This window comes from Sus scrofa, chromosome 9, assembly GCF_054392235.1.
Source record: "Sus scrofa isolate SSC_HxYL_T2T_F1_AM1 chromosome 9, Sscrofa_HxYL_maternal_Yorkshire_Landrace_v2.0, whole genome shotgun sequence".
NCBI classification, from domain to species: Eukaryota; Metazoa; Chordata; class Mammalia; order Artiodactyla; family Suidae; genus Sus; species Sus scrofa.
In genome coordinates, this window is record NC_139391.1 from 133,978,060 (window position 1) to 133,995,619 (window position 17,560).

Genomic DNA, 17,560 nt, shown 5'->3' on the forward strand with positions numbered 1-17,560 from the left:
TCTCGTGACTTGATCTCATCCTGATTACCTGGAAAAGATACAGAGGCTTTCCTATTGTATTTGGATGAAGCTGATCCATGAGAAGTCAGACTCCTGGCCTCTCCCTTTCCTCTGCTCTTTAGGATTAAACTATTTCACCAAGACTTCCTTGGGATGAGTGAGAGTAAAACCAGATAACATTATTTCCTTTTGGCTTCCTAGCTGATAACGAGGGCTACTGATGGCTGTCTTTACTCTGGCCCTTCTGGCTCTTATATTGTGGCATCTCATTTGTTTTTGTATTCGTTGGTCTCTAAAGAAATAGAATAATATATTGGAATATGTAAAAGATGGATTCAATAATATAATCCTGGAGTTCCCGCTGTGGCACAGTGGGTTAAGAATCTGACCACAGCAGCTCCGGATGCTGCAGAGGTGCAGGTTTGAATCCCTGCCCTGACACATTGGGTTAAAGGATCTGGCGTTGCCCCAGCTGTGGCAGAGGTTGCAGCTGAGTTCGGGATCAGTCCCTGGTCCAGGAATGACCATATGCCATGGGTGCGGCCATAAAAAATAAAAAAGCAATAATAAATAAATAAATAATCCTGAAATGGTGTTTGAAGGATTATCTATTATTTTCCTAAATAGTTACTTACTAACTTATAGGATTTTTTTTTTTTTTTTGTTAAATAAGAGCAAAAGAAGGCAGAGGTGAGCCAACTTTGCCTTGCTGTGTGTTTCTACTCCCTTGTATGAATCCTGTATGTATAGAATTTTTTTTTAAGCCTAAAAACTGGCTGTCAAATCACGGAAAAAATTGAATTGAATTAGATATTACCCAAAAGAGGAAACCTGTTTTTAAGTTAGTTCTCAAAAACTTACCATGAGCCGATTTAGGTGAACTGATAAAATAACCTTTTCTTTGGCACCCTGAACTGTATTTTTAGATTAATTTCAATTCTTTATTTCTTTCCCCCTGAGTCTTTTTAGTTTTTGGATTTCTTATCTTCATTACCTTCTTTATTATGCCCTTTTGATGCTTAAACATTATTTGTATCAAAGGAAATAATAGATCAATTATTTACCCAGCTTCAGATTCTGTGTAGTGTTCTTCTGAGAAAGTGTGACCCCTGCTGGCTTTGGGGTTTTTTGTTTTTGTTTTTCTTTTGTTTTGTTTTTGGGGGGTTTTTTTTTTGGCTTGATCTCAACTTTCCCAAAGAAGTACTATGTACATTAATTCTCTATAGAGCTAATTTTAAAATAATCAAATGGCAATATAAAAGATCATCCTGTTTGGTCATTGACAAGCTTAAAGTTTATTTTTTAGCATCAAAACTCTTTCTTCAAACAGACTCTTACCTGGAACCCCAATATATAAATAAAATGGGTAATGTGGGAGGGAGGAGGCTTGATTTGATTAACATGAAGCTGAAACCTGCTGAGGTTAAATGACTTGCTCTAGATGAGCGACTTACCGTCTTTCCTTTGTTGGCTCCCCAAATATTGACACCATTAGGCATTTTGGTTTTATTCTCTAAAAGTTTTACTCTCCTCTGCAGCAGGGCCTTGGGCGGGTGGAGTCTGTAAGAGTCTTCGGGTAAAGAGTCTTCACCGAAGAGGCAGATGGGTGGGCGAACTGGATTCTCTGAGAGGCTTTCCCACATTTGGTTCTGAGATGAGAGGTTCAGTACATGGTCTTTGGAACTGTATCCCATTGTCAGGGGTCACATTTCAGATTTCTGTGTAAATTTGCCATTGGGCCCAGGTTAATACTCCCCTGTCCCTATTTGAGGTTGATGTGACACTGTGAGATAGGGTTTAGGTACAGCTGTGCCGATGTCATGAGCTTGGGGCTCCAGGAGGGAGTGTACTGACTTATTCCTTTAAAAGAGGCATAGGGGAGTTCCCTGGTGGCTCAGCAGGTTAAGGACCTGGCATTGTTACTGCAGTGGCAAGGATTGCTTCTGTGTCACAGGTTTGATCCATGGCCCAGGAACCTCTGCATGCTGTGGGCGTGGCAAAAAAAGGCATTGGGAGTTTAGCAAGTCTGTCACAAAACAGATTATAAATCGGTTCTTTCACGTTGATTGCAGCCTCTTTTTCACCTTGAACCAGCCTCCCCACAGCCCCCTTCTTGTTTTTCCTGTCCCAAGCTCAGTGATGAGATGGGGTGCAGAAGCTGAGCAGAGGGTGGGGTCCAGGGTGGAGGGCGGAGCAGCCACAGCGTGCCTCCCCTCCCCGCAGTCAGGGTGAGTGACGGGGCCTGTCCCCGGCACGGGCTGGTTCTCGTGAGAGTTTCGGCCTTGGTGCCAAGGCCTCCCACCTATGCTGTGTTCTCTGTTTCAGCCCCGGCAGCAGCCGTACATCTTGCCTCCCGTGCACGTCCAGTGTGGCGAACACTACTCGGAAACGCACACCTCGCAAGGTAACCCTGGCTGGCCGTTGTCCCTTCTTACGATGCACACCTGAGTACCCGTGATTGCTACTGACCCTATTTAGTTTAGATGACAGTGATGTGTTAACTTTCTCGTTGTCTAAATGGCAGCAGGCAGCAGCTTGGACTTGCGAAAGGCAGACAGTATCATTTACCCCTGAGAGGTAAACTTCCCCAGAGCAGAGGGAGTTTGGGGGAAGGCAGCGAGCCAGTTCCTTTTTCCTCCTCCACGTAGGAGGGTTAGAGAAGAGAGAGACAGCTAAGCCGAGTGGAATAGTCTTCACCCGCATTGCCAGCATCAGAGAGCTTCTAACAGGCAGGCAGGGTTTCCTGGTCACAGAGAAGACAGGCATCCAGAATAATGGAAAGAAATACACACGGAATCCCAGCCCTGCGTTTGAGCTCTTGTTTCCCATCACTGCCACCGGCCCCTTTCTCAGTGTACTTGTGAAACTGTTTTATTCCTCTTTTTCTCCCTAAATGCTCCCATGCAAAATGTGTGGGAAAAACCCATTCCTATAAAAATTATTTCAGCAGTTAGCATTTATAGAGCAAGTCCTCTCCTTAAGCATTTGTTCTAAGCACTTGCACCGTGTTGTCTCATTTAGTTCTCAGAATAAACCTGTGCGATATGTCCTATTATTATTTCCACTTTCCAGATAAAGAAACGGGGATACGGAAAGGGTATTGGAGGGGCTTGGATGTGAAAGTTGGTATCTTGACTCTCAAGCCTGTGCTCTTCATCTTTCTCCTAACTGCATCTCCTGAAAGGGGTGGGATCAAACATTGGATGTTGACAGAATGCAAAATGGATAATTAGTTTCTGTGTTATCGTAGGCTAGCTGTTTTGAATCTTTCTGCACTGTTGAAGTATGAGTGCAGAAACTGAGATAATCAAGATGATTCAATGTAGCAAAACACTCCTTTAAAAAAATTGTTTTTAAAAAGCATAGTTGATTTACAATGTTGTGTTAGTTGCAGGTTACAGCAAAGTGATTCAGTGATACAGACAGATCTTTTTTCCAGCTTCTTTTCCCTCATAGGCTGTTACACAATATTGAGTATAGTTCCCTGTGCTATACAGCAGGTCCTCGTTGGTTGTCTGTTTTATGTACAGTAGTGTGTGTACAGCAATCCCCAACTCCTGATTTATCCCTCTCTCCCCCTTTCCCCTAGGGAGTCCATAAGTTTTCTTTTTTTTTTTTTTTTTTTTTTTGTCTTTTGTTGTTGTTGCTATTTCTTGGGCCGCTCCCGCGGCATATGGAGGTTCCCAGGCTAGGGGTTGAATCGGAGCTGTAGCCACCGGCCTACGCCAGAGCCACAGCAACGCGGGATCCGAGCCGCGTCTGCAACCTACACCACAGCTCACGGCAACGCCGGATCGTGAACCCACTGAGCAAGGGCAGGGACCGAACCCGCCACCTCATGGTTCCTAGTCGGATTCGTTAACCACTGCGCCACGACGGGAACTCCCCATAAGTTTTCTATGTCTGTGACTCTATTTCTGAATAAAACAGGACTTTTTATAAGCACTGTAGCAAAGTTGCCCTGCTTCAAACCCCATTAGATGTATGTTCTCTCTCTCTCTCTCTCTTTTTTTTTTTTTTTTTTTTTTTTTTTGCCTGCCTCATCTCATCTCATCTGGTCTGTGCTGCTACTCTTCAGATGACAGCTGAGTATTTTCAGTCACCTTTTCTAGTTTTTTTGTTTGTTTGTTTTGCCTTTTCTAGGGCTGCTTCCTGCTGCACATGGAAGTTCCCAGGCTAGGGGTTGAATCGGAGCTGTACCCATTGGCCTACGCCAGAGCCACAGCAACGCAGGATCCGAGCCGCGTCTGCAACCTACACCACAGCAGCTCACGGCAATGCCAGATCCTTAACCCACTGAGCAAGGCCGGGGATCAAAGCCGCAACCTCATGGTTCCTAGTTGGATTGGTCAACCACTGAGCCACGACGGGAACTCCTTCTAGGTGTTTTTTTTTTTTACCTTTTCTGCCTTCTGCTTTGCCTCCCTAGGGGTGTGTGTGCGCATGCGCACACTTGCATGGTATGGGGTGTGTTTGTGTGTCGAGGGAACTCTGGATGCCTAGAAGGGATCTGACTTGAGAAATCTACTTAACATCTCTTTAGGCACCTCTTTAAAGTATTACCAGTTTTCACATGAAACTGACCTGAGGGATGAAACCAGTTCTAGAGGAGGGCTTTAGACAATGGCTAAAAAAAAGTGTGATTCTTACTTTGCCCTCCATTGGTCGCTGATCAGAACAAAGCAGCCATGTGTGCTGACATCCTGATTGTGTTATTTGTCTTGGGTCTTGATGGCTGCTCCAGAGTCCCTCCCGTACAGGGACCTTTTCTCTTGCAAGCCAGAAGGTCAGCTCCAAGTAGTCAGTAACTTCAAATCTAATGCCCCATTAAAGTTCTTGACTTGGGGCCCGAATATCCAGTCCTATCGCTGAGGTCTGAATAAGAGGACAGGTTTTCCAGTGTGAGGTCCGTGGCTGGTGTCGGATTTAAAAGCTTACGGCCAAATGGAGAACTTGACGCAGTTGAAAATGTTTCCACGTGTGCATAGCGTTTTCTTTGTCTAGATTCACTCTCTCTTTTTAGTGTTCTTTAAAGTGCACCTTCTGTATGTTGGCATCTTGCCCAAGAAATGACCAGTTTTTCCGTGCAACCTGTGGGTGGACACCTGAGATTTCACTTTTTTTTTTTTTTTTTTTCATTTTACTGTTCAGCGGGTTTATGTTTTTCACTTGATATCTCTATTTATTTAAAAAGTTTTTTGGAGTTCCCGTCTTGGCTTAGTGGTAACGAACCCGACTAGGATCCATGAGGACTTGGTTTGATCCCTGGCCCTGCTCAGTGGGTTAAGGGTCTGGCATTGCCGGGAGCTGTGGTGTAAATCACAGATAGGGCTCAGATCCCGTGTTGCTGTGGCCGTGGCATAGGCCAGCAGCTGTAGCCCCGATTCCACTCCTAGCGTGGGAACTTCCATATGCTGAGAATGAGGCCCTAAGAGACAAAAAAAAAAAAAGTTGTTTTTTTTTATTAAAGTACAGTTAATTGACAGTAGTGTGTCAGTTTCTGCTGTACAGCAAAGTGGCCCAGTCATGCATATAGGTTTTACTTTCTATGACTTTCATTAATTAAAAATTAACCCCATGACGGTGAAGATGAACTTGATTGAAGCAGGATGGCATGGCGGTTCATATGCCTTTGTCTGACTTCTTGCAGACAGCATCTTCCATGGGAATGAAGAAGCCCTGTATTGCAACTCGCACAACAGCCTGGACTTAAATTATCTGAATGGCACTGTCACCAATGGCAGTGTGTGTAGCGTCCATAGCGTCAACTCCCTCAGCTGCTCCCAGAGCTTCATCCAGGCTTCTCCTGTGTCCTCCAGCCTCAGCATCCCTGGGAGTGACATCATGCGGGCCGACTACATCCCGAGCCACCGGCACAGCGCCATCATCGTGCCGTCCTACCGGCCGACCCCCGACTATGAGACAGTCATGCGGCAGATGAAGAGGGGCATGGTGCACACGGACAGCCAGAGCCAGTCCCTGCGAAACCTCAACATCATCAACACCCATGCCTACAACCAGCCGGAGGATCTGGTGTACAGCCAGCCCGAGATGCGGGAGAGGCACCCCTACACTGTCCCTTACGGGCCCCCAGGGGGCTATGGGAACAAACTGGTCAGTCCCTCGGACCAGATCAGCCCAAAGAGCACCACGGTGCCAAGCAAGCCGGGGGCAAGTGCCATCTCACACACGGTGAGCACCCCCGAGTTGGCCAACATGCAGCTGCAGGGCCCCCAGAACTACAGCACGGCCCATATGCTCAAAAACTATCTCTTCCGGCCGCCACCCCCCTATCCACGGCCCCGCCCTGCCACCAGCACCCCAGACCTCGCCAGCCACCGCCATAAGTACGTCAGTGGCAGCAGCCCCGACCTGGTGACTCGCAAAGTGCAGCTGTCGGTGAAGACCTTCCAGGAAGACAGCTCCCCGGTGGTGCACCAGTCTCTCCAGGAGGTGAGCGAGCCCCTCACGGCCTCCAAGCACCACGGCACGGTGCACAAGCGCCACAGCCTGGAGGTGATGAGCAGCATGGTGCGGGGCATGGAGGCCATGACCTTGAAGTCGCTCAACATCCCCATGGCCCGGCGCAACACGCTCCGCGAGCCAGGGCCGCCCGCGGAGGTCCCCGCGAGCCACGAGGTCCCCCAGCTGCCCCCGTATCACCACAAGAAGACTTTCTCAGATGCCACGATGCTGATCCACAGCAGCGAGAGCGAGGAGGAGGAGGAGGAGGCTCCGGAATCGGTGCCCCAGATCCCCGGGCTCCGGGAGAAGATGGAGTACAGCGCCCAGCTCCAGGCCGCCTTAGCCCGGATTCCAAACAAGCCCCCACCCGAGTACCCCGGGCCCAGGAAAAGCGTGAGCAACGGGGCGCTCCGGCAAGACCAGGGGTGCCTTCCTCCTGCCATCGCCAGAGCCAGGGTCCTGAGGCACGGGCCAGCCACGGCCATCAGTGTCTCCCGGGCCGACCAGCTGGCCGTCAACGGGGCCTCACTCGGCCCATCCCTCTCAGAGCCTGACCTGACGAGCGTGAAGGAGCGGGCCAAGAAGGAGCCCGTGAAGGAGAGGCCCGTGTCGGAGATGTTCTCCCTGGAGGACAGCATCATAGAGAGAGAGATGATGATTCGGGTAAGCGCCTCCTCTCCCGGGGCACCTTTGGGCAGACAGCTGAACAGCTGGTCTACCCCGCCTTCCCCCCCCCCCCCCCACCCCAGCACAGCCGCTGCCGCTGCTTTGCCACGGCTCAAGCGTACCTCCTCTGGGCAGCCAGGAAAAGGCACGAGGTTTATTCAGGGCATGTGGCAAGGATTTAAAAATCACTTGGCATTCAGACGGGTAGTGTTTCATTTCCCAAAACTTCGTTTTTGTTCCTTCAAATCCACATTCCATTCTCATGCATGGCTTCTCCTAGGTGTGCATGGTGCCAGGTTTTGTGATGGAATTAGGGTCTCGGAGGTGGGTGGTGTTGCAGTTGGTGTCTGGACAAGCCACTGGGTGCTTATTCACGGTCAGACTTCCCATTGCATGAGCCGCTAGGGACTTGCCTTCCTTCATCTCTGGGTGTTTTGGTTTTGTCAGGGGAACCCATGTTTGCCCCCAATGTGATGTTAAAAGAGCAGTATCCCATCAAAGCACAGCTTTCTGTGTGGATCTAGATGGCACAGTGGCTCATCGATATAGACGATGCTGTGTCTGGCTTTATGTTCAAATCTCCTTTCAATGGATTATAAGAAATTCAGACTTAAGCATTGAGCTTCAATTCACCACTGAGCTTATTCTATCAAGAGTTCACACGTGCATAATCACACACACACCTGCACACACAACATGTGAGGATGCCTGATATTAGACATAAGTAGCCCTTCTTCAGGGTGTGTGTCATCCGGAAGGCTGGTGTGTGGCCAGAGCAAGGGTGTGCAGGAAACAGATGGAGGCCTGGTACAGCAAAGTCACTTATCTCTCACTCCTGAGAAAATTGCTACATCGTAGTTCCCACTTTAAAAATTATTTCACAGTGCCATTGTTGCTTGTCCTGGAAATTTTTCTTTCTTTTTTTTTTTCCACTTTTTAGGGCCACACCTGCGGCATATGGAGGTTCCCAGGCTAGGGGTCCAATCGGAGCTATGGCTGTCGGCCTACACCACAGCCACAGCAACGCAGGATCCGAGCCACGTCTGTGACCTACACCACAGCTCTTGGCAATGCCAGATCCTTAATCCACTGAGTGAGGCCAGGGATCGAACCCACCACCTCATGGTTCCTAGGCCGATTCGTTTCCACTGTGCCACAGCAGGAACTCCTGTCCTGGAAATTTTCATTCTCTTAAAAAAACAGAAATCTTCTCATTATAAAATCGACTCAAACCCAGACTGACTTCTCCTCTGCAGCACCTGTACCATAAGATAGCCAGGGCTTATTTTAGGAACCACAGAGCAGTGGGAACTGAAAATTTGCTTTGATGGAGTTCTTTTAGATGCTCATTTTTCAGTCTCCCCAGTGCTCCACTGAAAATCAACCTGTAAAGAAGAGGAAGGAGGCAGAGTTTTAAGGAAGCCAAGTTCCTAGGTTTAGGAATCTAACCCATAGCAACGGTCCTACTTTAGACAAACCTTCAGAACATTCGCAGCCTCACAGTGTTGGCCTTTGGCAGAGTGTTGCTAAGACTTTGGTACCGGCATAACTTTTTCCACTTTTCGCAAACCTAGAGGGAAATTGTGAAAGATGTGCCTGTGCCTCTGGCAAATTAAACTGTTTGGTTGAGGGATGGAATAAAATGCGGGGGTGGGTGCCTTGCGGGGAGAGCTTTCCGAGTTTGGAAAAAGTAATCATTGGTAAAAAACAAAAAAAGGGATTTTTCAGCACTGCTTGGCCTCAGGCCCCTTTGACACAACTCTGCATTGAGAACCTGTCAATCTCATCAATCTAGTCATTCAGCTTTGCTAATTACCCTGCCTCTTGCCTATTTCTTGCCACCTACTTGGTCCCCTAGCCTCATTTTGGTTGTCTTCATCCTCTTCTCTGGTTACCTGTATGAAACAAAAGCCTGTGGCTAACTAAATTCAGAGCCCTGGCGCCCTACGTCAGCTTCATGCATTGTCACCAAGGAGCGGGAGCCTTTTCCACTGTTTGTCGCATGTGCTTTCCCATCTCATTCATTTGGGGAATAGAGACTAGTTGATATTACCCCTCCGCTAGGGCAGGAATGCCAGTACCCATCCCTATGGCACCTCCCCTGACTTTTCCCCAAATTCTACGCACTTGTGAGCTCAAGGACTGCCACCCTTGGCTGGCATCTCGACCTCAGAGCAGGTCTCAGAGGCTCTTCAGGGGGCCAGTGGCTCCAGTGTGCCAGGCAGGATGGCGGCAGTGCCACTGTCCCTGAAGCTTGGAATGGGTCTTTGTTTTCTTTAATCAAGAAACTCACTGCGGAGTTCCTGTTGTGGCGCAGCGGAAACAAATCCAACTAGGAACCAAGAGGTTGTGGGTTTGATCCCTGGCCTCGCTCAGTGGGTTAGGGATCTTGAGTAGCTGTGAGCTGCGGTGTAGCTTGCAGTCACAGCTCAGATCTGGGGTTACCGTGGCTGTGGTGTAGGCCGGAAGCTGTAGCTCTGATTGGACGGACCCCTAGCCTGGGAACCTCCATGTGCCGCAGGTGCGGCCCTAAAAAGCAAAAAGAAAGAAACGGTGCCATGCCCTCCCCACATCTCAGATGCTGTCTGCCCTCCCAGAGGAGGCTGTCAGGGCCTCTGTAGCATAAGAAGGCAATGAGAACGTGTAACTCAGTGGAACTGGAGGGGCAGCCATGGTGGGAATTTGCCCTGCAGGCACCTCTCCGCAATTCTGGAGCTGCTTGTCCAATTGATGGACGATTCAGGCCTGTTGTCTTAACACCTCCTTCTTCTGGCTCTTCAGGCTGCCTTGAAGACACTTCAGTGTCTGGAGTCCCCTAACTCAAAATCAGGTACAGGGAAGAGAAAAGGCCAGATCACATCTTTGAATGAATTATTATTTTTTTTTATCTCTGGTAATAAGCTGATAGGGTAAGTGAGGAACTGCTAAGAGAAAGACAAGCTGCCTTTTGCTTCGGGCTCAGTTGGGGTCACCTTACGGTGGGGGTGAGAAGGAAGCTGGAGGACTGTCAGGAGGGCCTTAGAACCATTCCTCCCCCTCGAAGTTAGTGTTTTCTCAAAACTTTGGAGATGAGTGACAGATGCTTAAAGAGATAATGGGGGTGGGGGGTGGGATTCTACTTCACAAAAGCAAACTCATAAGCAAATAAAGTAACAAAACCCCCCAGATTCTCAACAGCTGCCTGGGATTGAGAAACCAGGGCAGTTCTTAAGAATATTATACTTTTTTGTCGATATTGGCACTTTTCTCCCTTTCTCATAGTTCATCCTCCTCTGAGATGCCCCTTGTATCTGATGGGGCTCAGCCCCGTCACTGGACGAAGCATCTCACGGACAGGATCACTCACAAAGGCCAGGGCTCCATTCTGACTGTAGGTGCCTTGAGGGGAAGTAGGGACGCTTGCGGGGGGTATAACACAATCCCCTCCACCCACGGTTAGAATCATCCACTCTGTCATCTACCAACACCATGGTCTTGTCAAGATGCTTCTCTGGCGAGGAAATTTTAATGTTTAATTTCTATTGGTTTGTTTTTATGGCTGTACCTGCAGTGTCTTTGGAAGTTCCCAGGCCAGGGATTGAATGCGAGCCACAGCTGCGGCACTGCTGGATCCTTTAACCCACGGCGCCGGGCCAGGGATCCCACATGTGGGAATGGTGTTCACAGAGTGTAAGCAAATTCCAAAGAAAAAGGCAAAGGGCATTTGCAGCACAGCGGCTCTACCAGAAAATGCTGAACGCAGCCAAATCCCAGAGGTGGTCCCCGGTGAGGACTCAGGTTGCTGCAGTTGGATTCTTAACCCACTGCGCCGCAGCAGGAACTCCTGGGGAGTAAACTTTTAAATGACAAAGAAAAAAAAAAGGTGCCTGAAGGTGTGATGAGAAACCAGGGGTAGGATGACTCCCTCCTCCGTGGAACCCAAAGGACCCCGCAAATTGGCTTCACTTCCGTGTGGATCAGACTCTTAAACTCTGCAGGACCCATCTGTTGGCATGCTTTATGAAGTCCCTGTGTTCTTCTGTCTTGTAAGCCAAAATGATGTGCTGGGGACGGGGGGAATGCTCCTTGCCTGAAGTGAGTAAATGGAGATTCGTTCATACCTCCATCAGCAGAGAGGACGTGAGACCAAACACCCGGGGCGCCCACTGATCCCGTTTCGGGGCGTCTGCAGGTGAGGAGAGAGAGGAGTCAGACCGCCACAAGCAAGGGCCAGGTGTGAGCCTCTGAGCATTTCCCAGTGTGGTCTCTCTGCTCTGCCTCGGGTCCGTATTCTCCCACAGCTCAGTCACATCTGGTGATGCCCACTGTGGCCCTCAGGGGTCATGCTCTGCATTCCTTCGGGCCCGCTGGATGGAGCAGGAGGGGTAATGCCAGCTGGGTCATCTCAGGTGGGCCCAGGCTTGGGTATTAGCGAGTTTGCTAAACCACATTGGCCCTCGTTCTGGGGCTAGGATTTCCTGGGGACCAGATTCAATACAGTCTTAGCCCCTCTAGTGGAAACTTGGGAAGGTTTTTCTCCACTTATGTATGTATCTCACGTCTTCAAAGAGCAACACATAGTTTTTATAAGGTTTTAACCCTTTCCTCTGCATAAAAGGTCCATCACTGTGATAAGGTTTGAAACCGTTTCTCTTTCCCTTGTCTCATCTTCAGCCTTCATCTTCCTCAAGTGTCTCACTCCTGCATTGTTTTTCTGTGAGCCCCGTGGCAGGGTGTGTTTGTAGGGAGTCTTTGCTCTTGTTTGTTTGTGTGTTTGTTCCTTCCAACATTTTAAAATAAAAGCTCAGGAGGCCTGGAGGAGCCGTGGGAAGGCTGTGTTTGAATGTGCCCCGCTAATGGTGATTGTCTGCATTCCTTGGCTGGGGAGTTGCAGATTTGGGGAGATTAAAACACATTCCAGCATTCTCCTGCTATTACAAACAATGAAAACATGCCTTTTCTTGCCGCAAGAATCTAGAGAAGCAGAAGATGGCAGGCCTGGAGGCGCAGAAGAGGCCACTGATGTTGGCAGCGTTGAACGGACTCTCAGTTGCTCGGGGCTCGGGGAGGGAAGAGAGCCGCGTTGATGCCGCTCGCGTTCCCATGGACGAGAGGGTAAGCGCTGGGCTCGTCAAACACGTGACTCATTCTCTGGGGTCTTTGGATTCCAGCACTCTCTCCTTGTTCAGACATGCCGGCACCAAGGTTTCTCTGACGGATTCATTCTTCACGTTGAAGGTGAGTGAGACCTGGTCTGTGCTGCACAAAATTGATCCTTTCCAACATCTCATGGGGTTTTGGTCAGGTTGGGTCAATGACACCACCTGAAGAGCCCTCCCCCTAACGAGCTGTGTGGCCTTGGTCCAGTCACTCAATTTCTCTGGGCCTCTTTCTTTTTCTCACAAAACTATTGCTGTAGCTCTCCATTGCTATGCTCTCTGGGCGGGGGCGGGGGGACACATACCCTTTATTGGGGTGATTCTTTTTGATTATTTTGCACACGCATTTATAGGATTCTTTTATGGCCCTTTACGTGGCTATAACATATGGCTGATGTATAATTGTTAGGGTAATGCACTGTGAGAACTTGGGTTTTGGAAAGCAAACAGAGGTTGCATGGTAGTCTTCCTTCAGAGGAAGAAACGTGTTCCTTTAGCTCTTGAAATTGCTGTCAGGTTAAGAAACAGGTTGCGAACAAGATGAGGTTGTCAGTTTTTGCCAGCATATATGAAGTATCAGAATGCTCTCAGAGCCAGAAGGGTCTTTAAGAGGAATCGTTTCCTCCGATTAATACCGTGTTATTGTAATCACTCACTTGGCCTGGGGAGTGGGGAGAGGGGGCATCTAATCCTTAGACCTAGAGAACCGTGGGCCAGTGTATCTTAAAATACAGTGAAAATAGTTATGTCAGTGGCGAAAAGGATGTTTGGATAATGATTCACCGTCTCCTTATCACTGGACCTTTAAACAGAGATGCTCATTTAAAAAAAAACACTGATTTTGAGCTTTAGCTCTTGCCTGGTCTTGCAGATGTGTTCTGTTTAAGGGATGACGGAGAAGGTGGTTGCTGTTGGACCAGAGAAACTAGCCCTGTGGTGAACAGTGAGCCCAAATGGTCAAGCCTTCGTTGTACATCCTGAAACTCCTTAACACACACTTTCCTTGGCAATATTTTAGGGAATCTGGGGGGTTTCGTCCGAGGCTTGGGCTAAGGCCATTCGGAGAGCTGAAGACCAGTTTCTGTTGCAGTTCAGAACCCTGAAGAAGAAGCTGGACGAGGGGATGGTGTTCACAGAGTACGAGCAAATTCCCAAGAAAAAGGCCAACGGCGTTTTCAGCACCGCGGCTCTACCGGAAAACGCGGAGCGCAGCCGAATCCGCGAGGTCGTCCCCTACGAGGAGAACCGCGTGGAACTAATACCAACCAAAGAGAACAGCACAGGCTACATCAACGCCTCCCACATCAAGGTGAGGAGGCGGGCCTGTTGGCCAGGCTGGTTACGGATGGCCCGGCTGACGCGTAAAATGCAGGGAGGAGAAAAGCCTACCGCCCGCCCCTGTGCATCCCGGCTTGTCCCCAAATCCCAAGGGAGGGTCCTGTGCTTTTCTTAGTCAGTGGCAAGGCCGTGCCGCTCCTGCAGAGAGGAAGAAGCCTGGTGGCCTTGGGGAAGACATCAGGTCAGCCATTTCTGCAGCTTGCTTGCTTACAGAGGATTTAACTTTTTTTTCTCTCTGTGCATGGTAACTGTCCCTAAAACTCACAGGTAGGAGTTCCTGTCGTGGCGCGGTGGTCAACAAATCTGACTAGGAACCATGGGGTTGTGGGTTTGATCAGTGGGTTCAGGATCCGGCGTTGCCGTGAGCTGTGGTGTAGGTTGCAGACGCGGCTTGGATCCCAAGTTGTTGTGGCTCTGGCGTAGGCCGGGGGCTACAGCTCTGATTCGACCCCTAGCCTGGGAACCTCCATATGCCGCGGAAGCGGCCCAAGAAAATGGCAAAAAGACAAAAAACAAAACAACTCGCAAGTAAAGCTGAGGCTTGTCCCTCTCGGTTTGTAATTTGCAGACAGTGGAGGCCTTGGAAGTCACAGGCATTGTATTTCTGTCACTGGCATTTTGGGGATGTTCTAAGCCACAGAAACGTAACCATTTCTCCCTTGTAATGTTACCAGTTGGGCATTTTACAGCTCAAGTCCCAAATTTGCATGACATTTAGAAGCGCAGGCTAATGTAAACATAGACCATAAAGGTGCAGCTGCTAATGAATCATGCAAGATTTGCCTCAGTATTCAGTGCACTGGGGTCATTATACTTTTGTTACTATTTCAGACACCCTAAAACTTCCTGTCTCGGTCTTTCCTAGACGATCAGTCGTCAGCTTAGCTTCCCTTCAGGTAGAATTTAGGGTTGTGGATACATTGTACATGCAGGGGTCTCCTAAATGGCTTACCTTCCTCAGGGCCCCTAATAGCAGAACAGCTTTGTTGGGAATGTCACCAGATGCTCTGACCTCTGAAGAAGAGGAATTATTCATATATTAAGGTGCAAGCAGTTGTTACAGGATTTTTTTCAACAATACAATGTTGATATCGGTAGTCTGTTAGGATCCGTAACCTTAGAATCCTACCTCTGGCCTCACCCAGCATCAGTTCCTTCCTTCTTTGGACTTTTCAACTGTAGCTGACTTACAGGTAGGTTCCTTTGAGCCTCTAAAATACAGCCAGGTGTCTGGCTTGTGTGATCACTTCTCACAGATTTGGTGCAGAATATGGAAAATGTACCATGGTTGGGTGTATGGTTTTTGTTCACAGAGCCTACAGAACCACATTTATTTTTTTAAGCATCAGAAAGTCCCGTCGGAAGGAGCAGGATGGCACCACTGTCACGAGTCATGATGTGTGTTTTTCTCTTATATCTGAGAATGAGAACTAAAACAATAAAAACTGAGCCCCAGGAAACTTCGAAGGACACTGACCGTGGTGCGTTTCCTGGGCTTAGTTTAGATGACGAAACAAGGACCAAAATAATGTCTTCCAACGAAGAGGCAGATCACACAGCTGCTTCTTGCTGGAGTGTCTGCAGAAATCTTCCACAGCTATAAATATACGATCTTCTTCCTTTGGCCAAATCGCCGCCCCCATTTTCCATCTGCTCTCTGGAAAAAGCTGTCACTCCGTGTGCGCGGTACCCACGGGTGTGTTAGCAGACATGTCCCTTCCTCCACATTCGCCAGCGTCCGCATTTCATCCTGTGGATCCGGATTAGACAGGAGTGCATTTAATAGACCCAGAGAGCTTGCAAGAACTTGTCCTCGTGTTTTTGGAATAGGGCTGTATATCTCGCCAATGTTTTCTCCCTGGGTTCCAAGCAGCCGTTAACACAGAACAGAGATTTATTTGCTCCAGAGGTAGAATCACATCTGCGAAATCTACCTCGGTAGCATTGGCAGTGGTGTTTTTAATGCCGTTTTTAATACCCTCCTGTCAATACTTGGAATATGCTGAAAAGCCCCAGGCAGCAGCATGCTCTGGAAGTATTTATGGTTCCTATATGTTGGGTGCCAGGGAGGCGAATGTTTAAAATCACAATTCCACAGATAAGCCAAACTCCTAGCCAGCCAACAAATATGTGAATGTTATCTCCCACCAGTACTTGGAAAATGGGTTTCGCTTGCCAGCTTTGACCTAAACATGTCTTGTGTAATGAGACAATAACTGACATTGTTTTTGTTCAAATCAAGTTAGTATATTGTTTCATAAAATAAATGAGGGGAAAAGTTCCGACCAGCGATCACTCCATTACCCCTAGAACTGTCTAGAGTAAGGGAGCCTGCTTGGCAATGTCCAGGCACAAGAACGAGGGAAACCTGGAAAGGTCCCTCCAAGGGCCACCTTGTCATCCTGATCGCACGACCTTCAGCATGTGGGGCACAACTTATCAGGGAGTCTCTGCTGTGGCTATTTATAGCTACAGAGTTATCCTCCCAGGATCACCCTGAGCTGCACGGGGTAATGATTTCATCCAAAATCCTCTTAGGACGCCAGAGTTCCCCTGGACGCTGTGGGGCTGCACGGGGGGAAGGTAATGATAAAATAGCATAGACCATCGGCTTGCGTGCCTTCATCGTGCCTCTCCTGGACGTGGCACTCACAGAGTGGCAGGTACAGCAGAGATTTATGACACACACATATCAGGGCAGTGATAGAAAGACATTACTCCCAAAGGGGTGTTATTCCATAGTAGACGTTTTAAAGGATGCCATGGCGTATCGTTTCTCAAACTGTGAACCACACTGTGGTTGTTGGGTGTGAAATCAATTTAGCCGTCAGGAGCAGTTTGGGTTTTGCCGTCTTTTGTTTTGTTTGTTATTCATTCATTCATTTATTTATTTATATTTTTTGTCTTTTGTCTTTTTAGGGCCACACCCGCAGCATATGGAGGTTCCCAGGCTATGGGGTCTAATCGGAGCTATGGCTGCCGGCCTACGCCAGAGCCACAGCAACGCGGGATCCGAGCCACGTCTGCAACCTACACCACAGCTCACGGCAACGCCGGATCCTTAACCCCCTGAGCAAGACCAGGGATTGAACCCGCAACCTCATGGTTGCTAATCGATTCATTTCCGCTGTGCCACAATGGGAACTCCTGTTTTGTTTTTTAATGGAATAGACTAGAAAAAAGAGAAAAGAATGGCAGTTATCAGTACATTGCACATTGGAAACATAACTTACTTCTGTAACAAATTGTTAGGTTGTACACACATATATGCATGTAATATTGTGTATGTAGGTGTGTGTGTGTGTGTGTGTGTGTGTGTGTTGTTGTTGTTGTTGTTTTTTGGGCCAGTGGCTTGATGTGGGATCTCAGTTCCCAGACCAGGGATTGAACCTGGGCCTTAGAGGTGAAATCCCTGAATCCTAACCATTACACCACCAGGCAACTCCCACATATATATGTTTTTTGGTGTGCGCTCGTTTGCACATAATTACTGTGGGTTTCAGACCAAAAATGATGAGATATATTTTAATAAACTTAAGTGGCAAAAAGTATAAGAATGTGTCACTAGCCATCATGGTCTCAGGTTTCTTAGTGATAACACATTTGGTCTAAAAAAATACTATCTGAGGTTTTTAGGTGGATGCAAAAGGACCCAGGGTCAGCAAGTAAGTCTGTCCTGGATTTGGGGTTATTCACCAGTGCTTTCCTTGGTTTCCAGGTGGTGGTTGGTGGGGCAGAATGGCACTACATCGCCACTCAGGGGCCCCTGCCACACACATGCCATGACTTCTGGCAGATGGTGTGGGAACAGGGAGCCAACGTGATCGCCATGGTCACCGCGGAGGAGGTAAGGGGAATGGCCGCACAGCCATCTGTCCCTTGGGGGGGGGGGGGCAAAAGATGGGCTTTGTGTCAGCGGCTTTGCTGTCCCCTCCTTCCTGCCCCACCTTTTC

At 48.5% G+C, this 17,560-nt stretch overlaps 1 protein-coding gene across 7 annotated transcripts in view; it reads left to right on the plus strand.

Moving 5' to 3' along the window:
• PTPN14 (protein tyrosine phosphatase non-receptor type 14) overlaps window positions 1-17,560 on the plus strand; it is a 365,153-nt gene that overhangs the window by 326,386 nt on the left and 21,207 nt on the right. For 4 of the 7 annotated variants that reach the window (XM_084978023.1, XM_084978022.1, XM_084978025.1 and 1 more), the window contains 5 exons: window positions 2,326-2,404; window positions 5,651-7,128; window positions 12,082-12,348; window positions 13,360-13,578; window positions 17,326-17,454. In XM_084978023.1, coding sequence (XP_084834149.1) covers window positions 2,326-2,404; window positions 5,651-7,128; window positions 12,082-12,348; window positions 13,360-13,578; window positions 17,326-17,454 — 2,172 coding nt within the window. The remainder of the gene's footprint in view (window positions 1-2,325; window positions 2,405-5,650; window positions 7,129-12,081; window positions 12,349-13,359; window positions 13,579-17,325; window positions 17,455-17,560) is intronic. The other 3 variants (XM_084978026.1, XM_084978028.1, XM_084978027.1) reach the window with 1 other exon arrangement.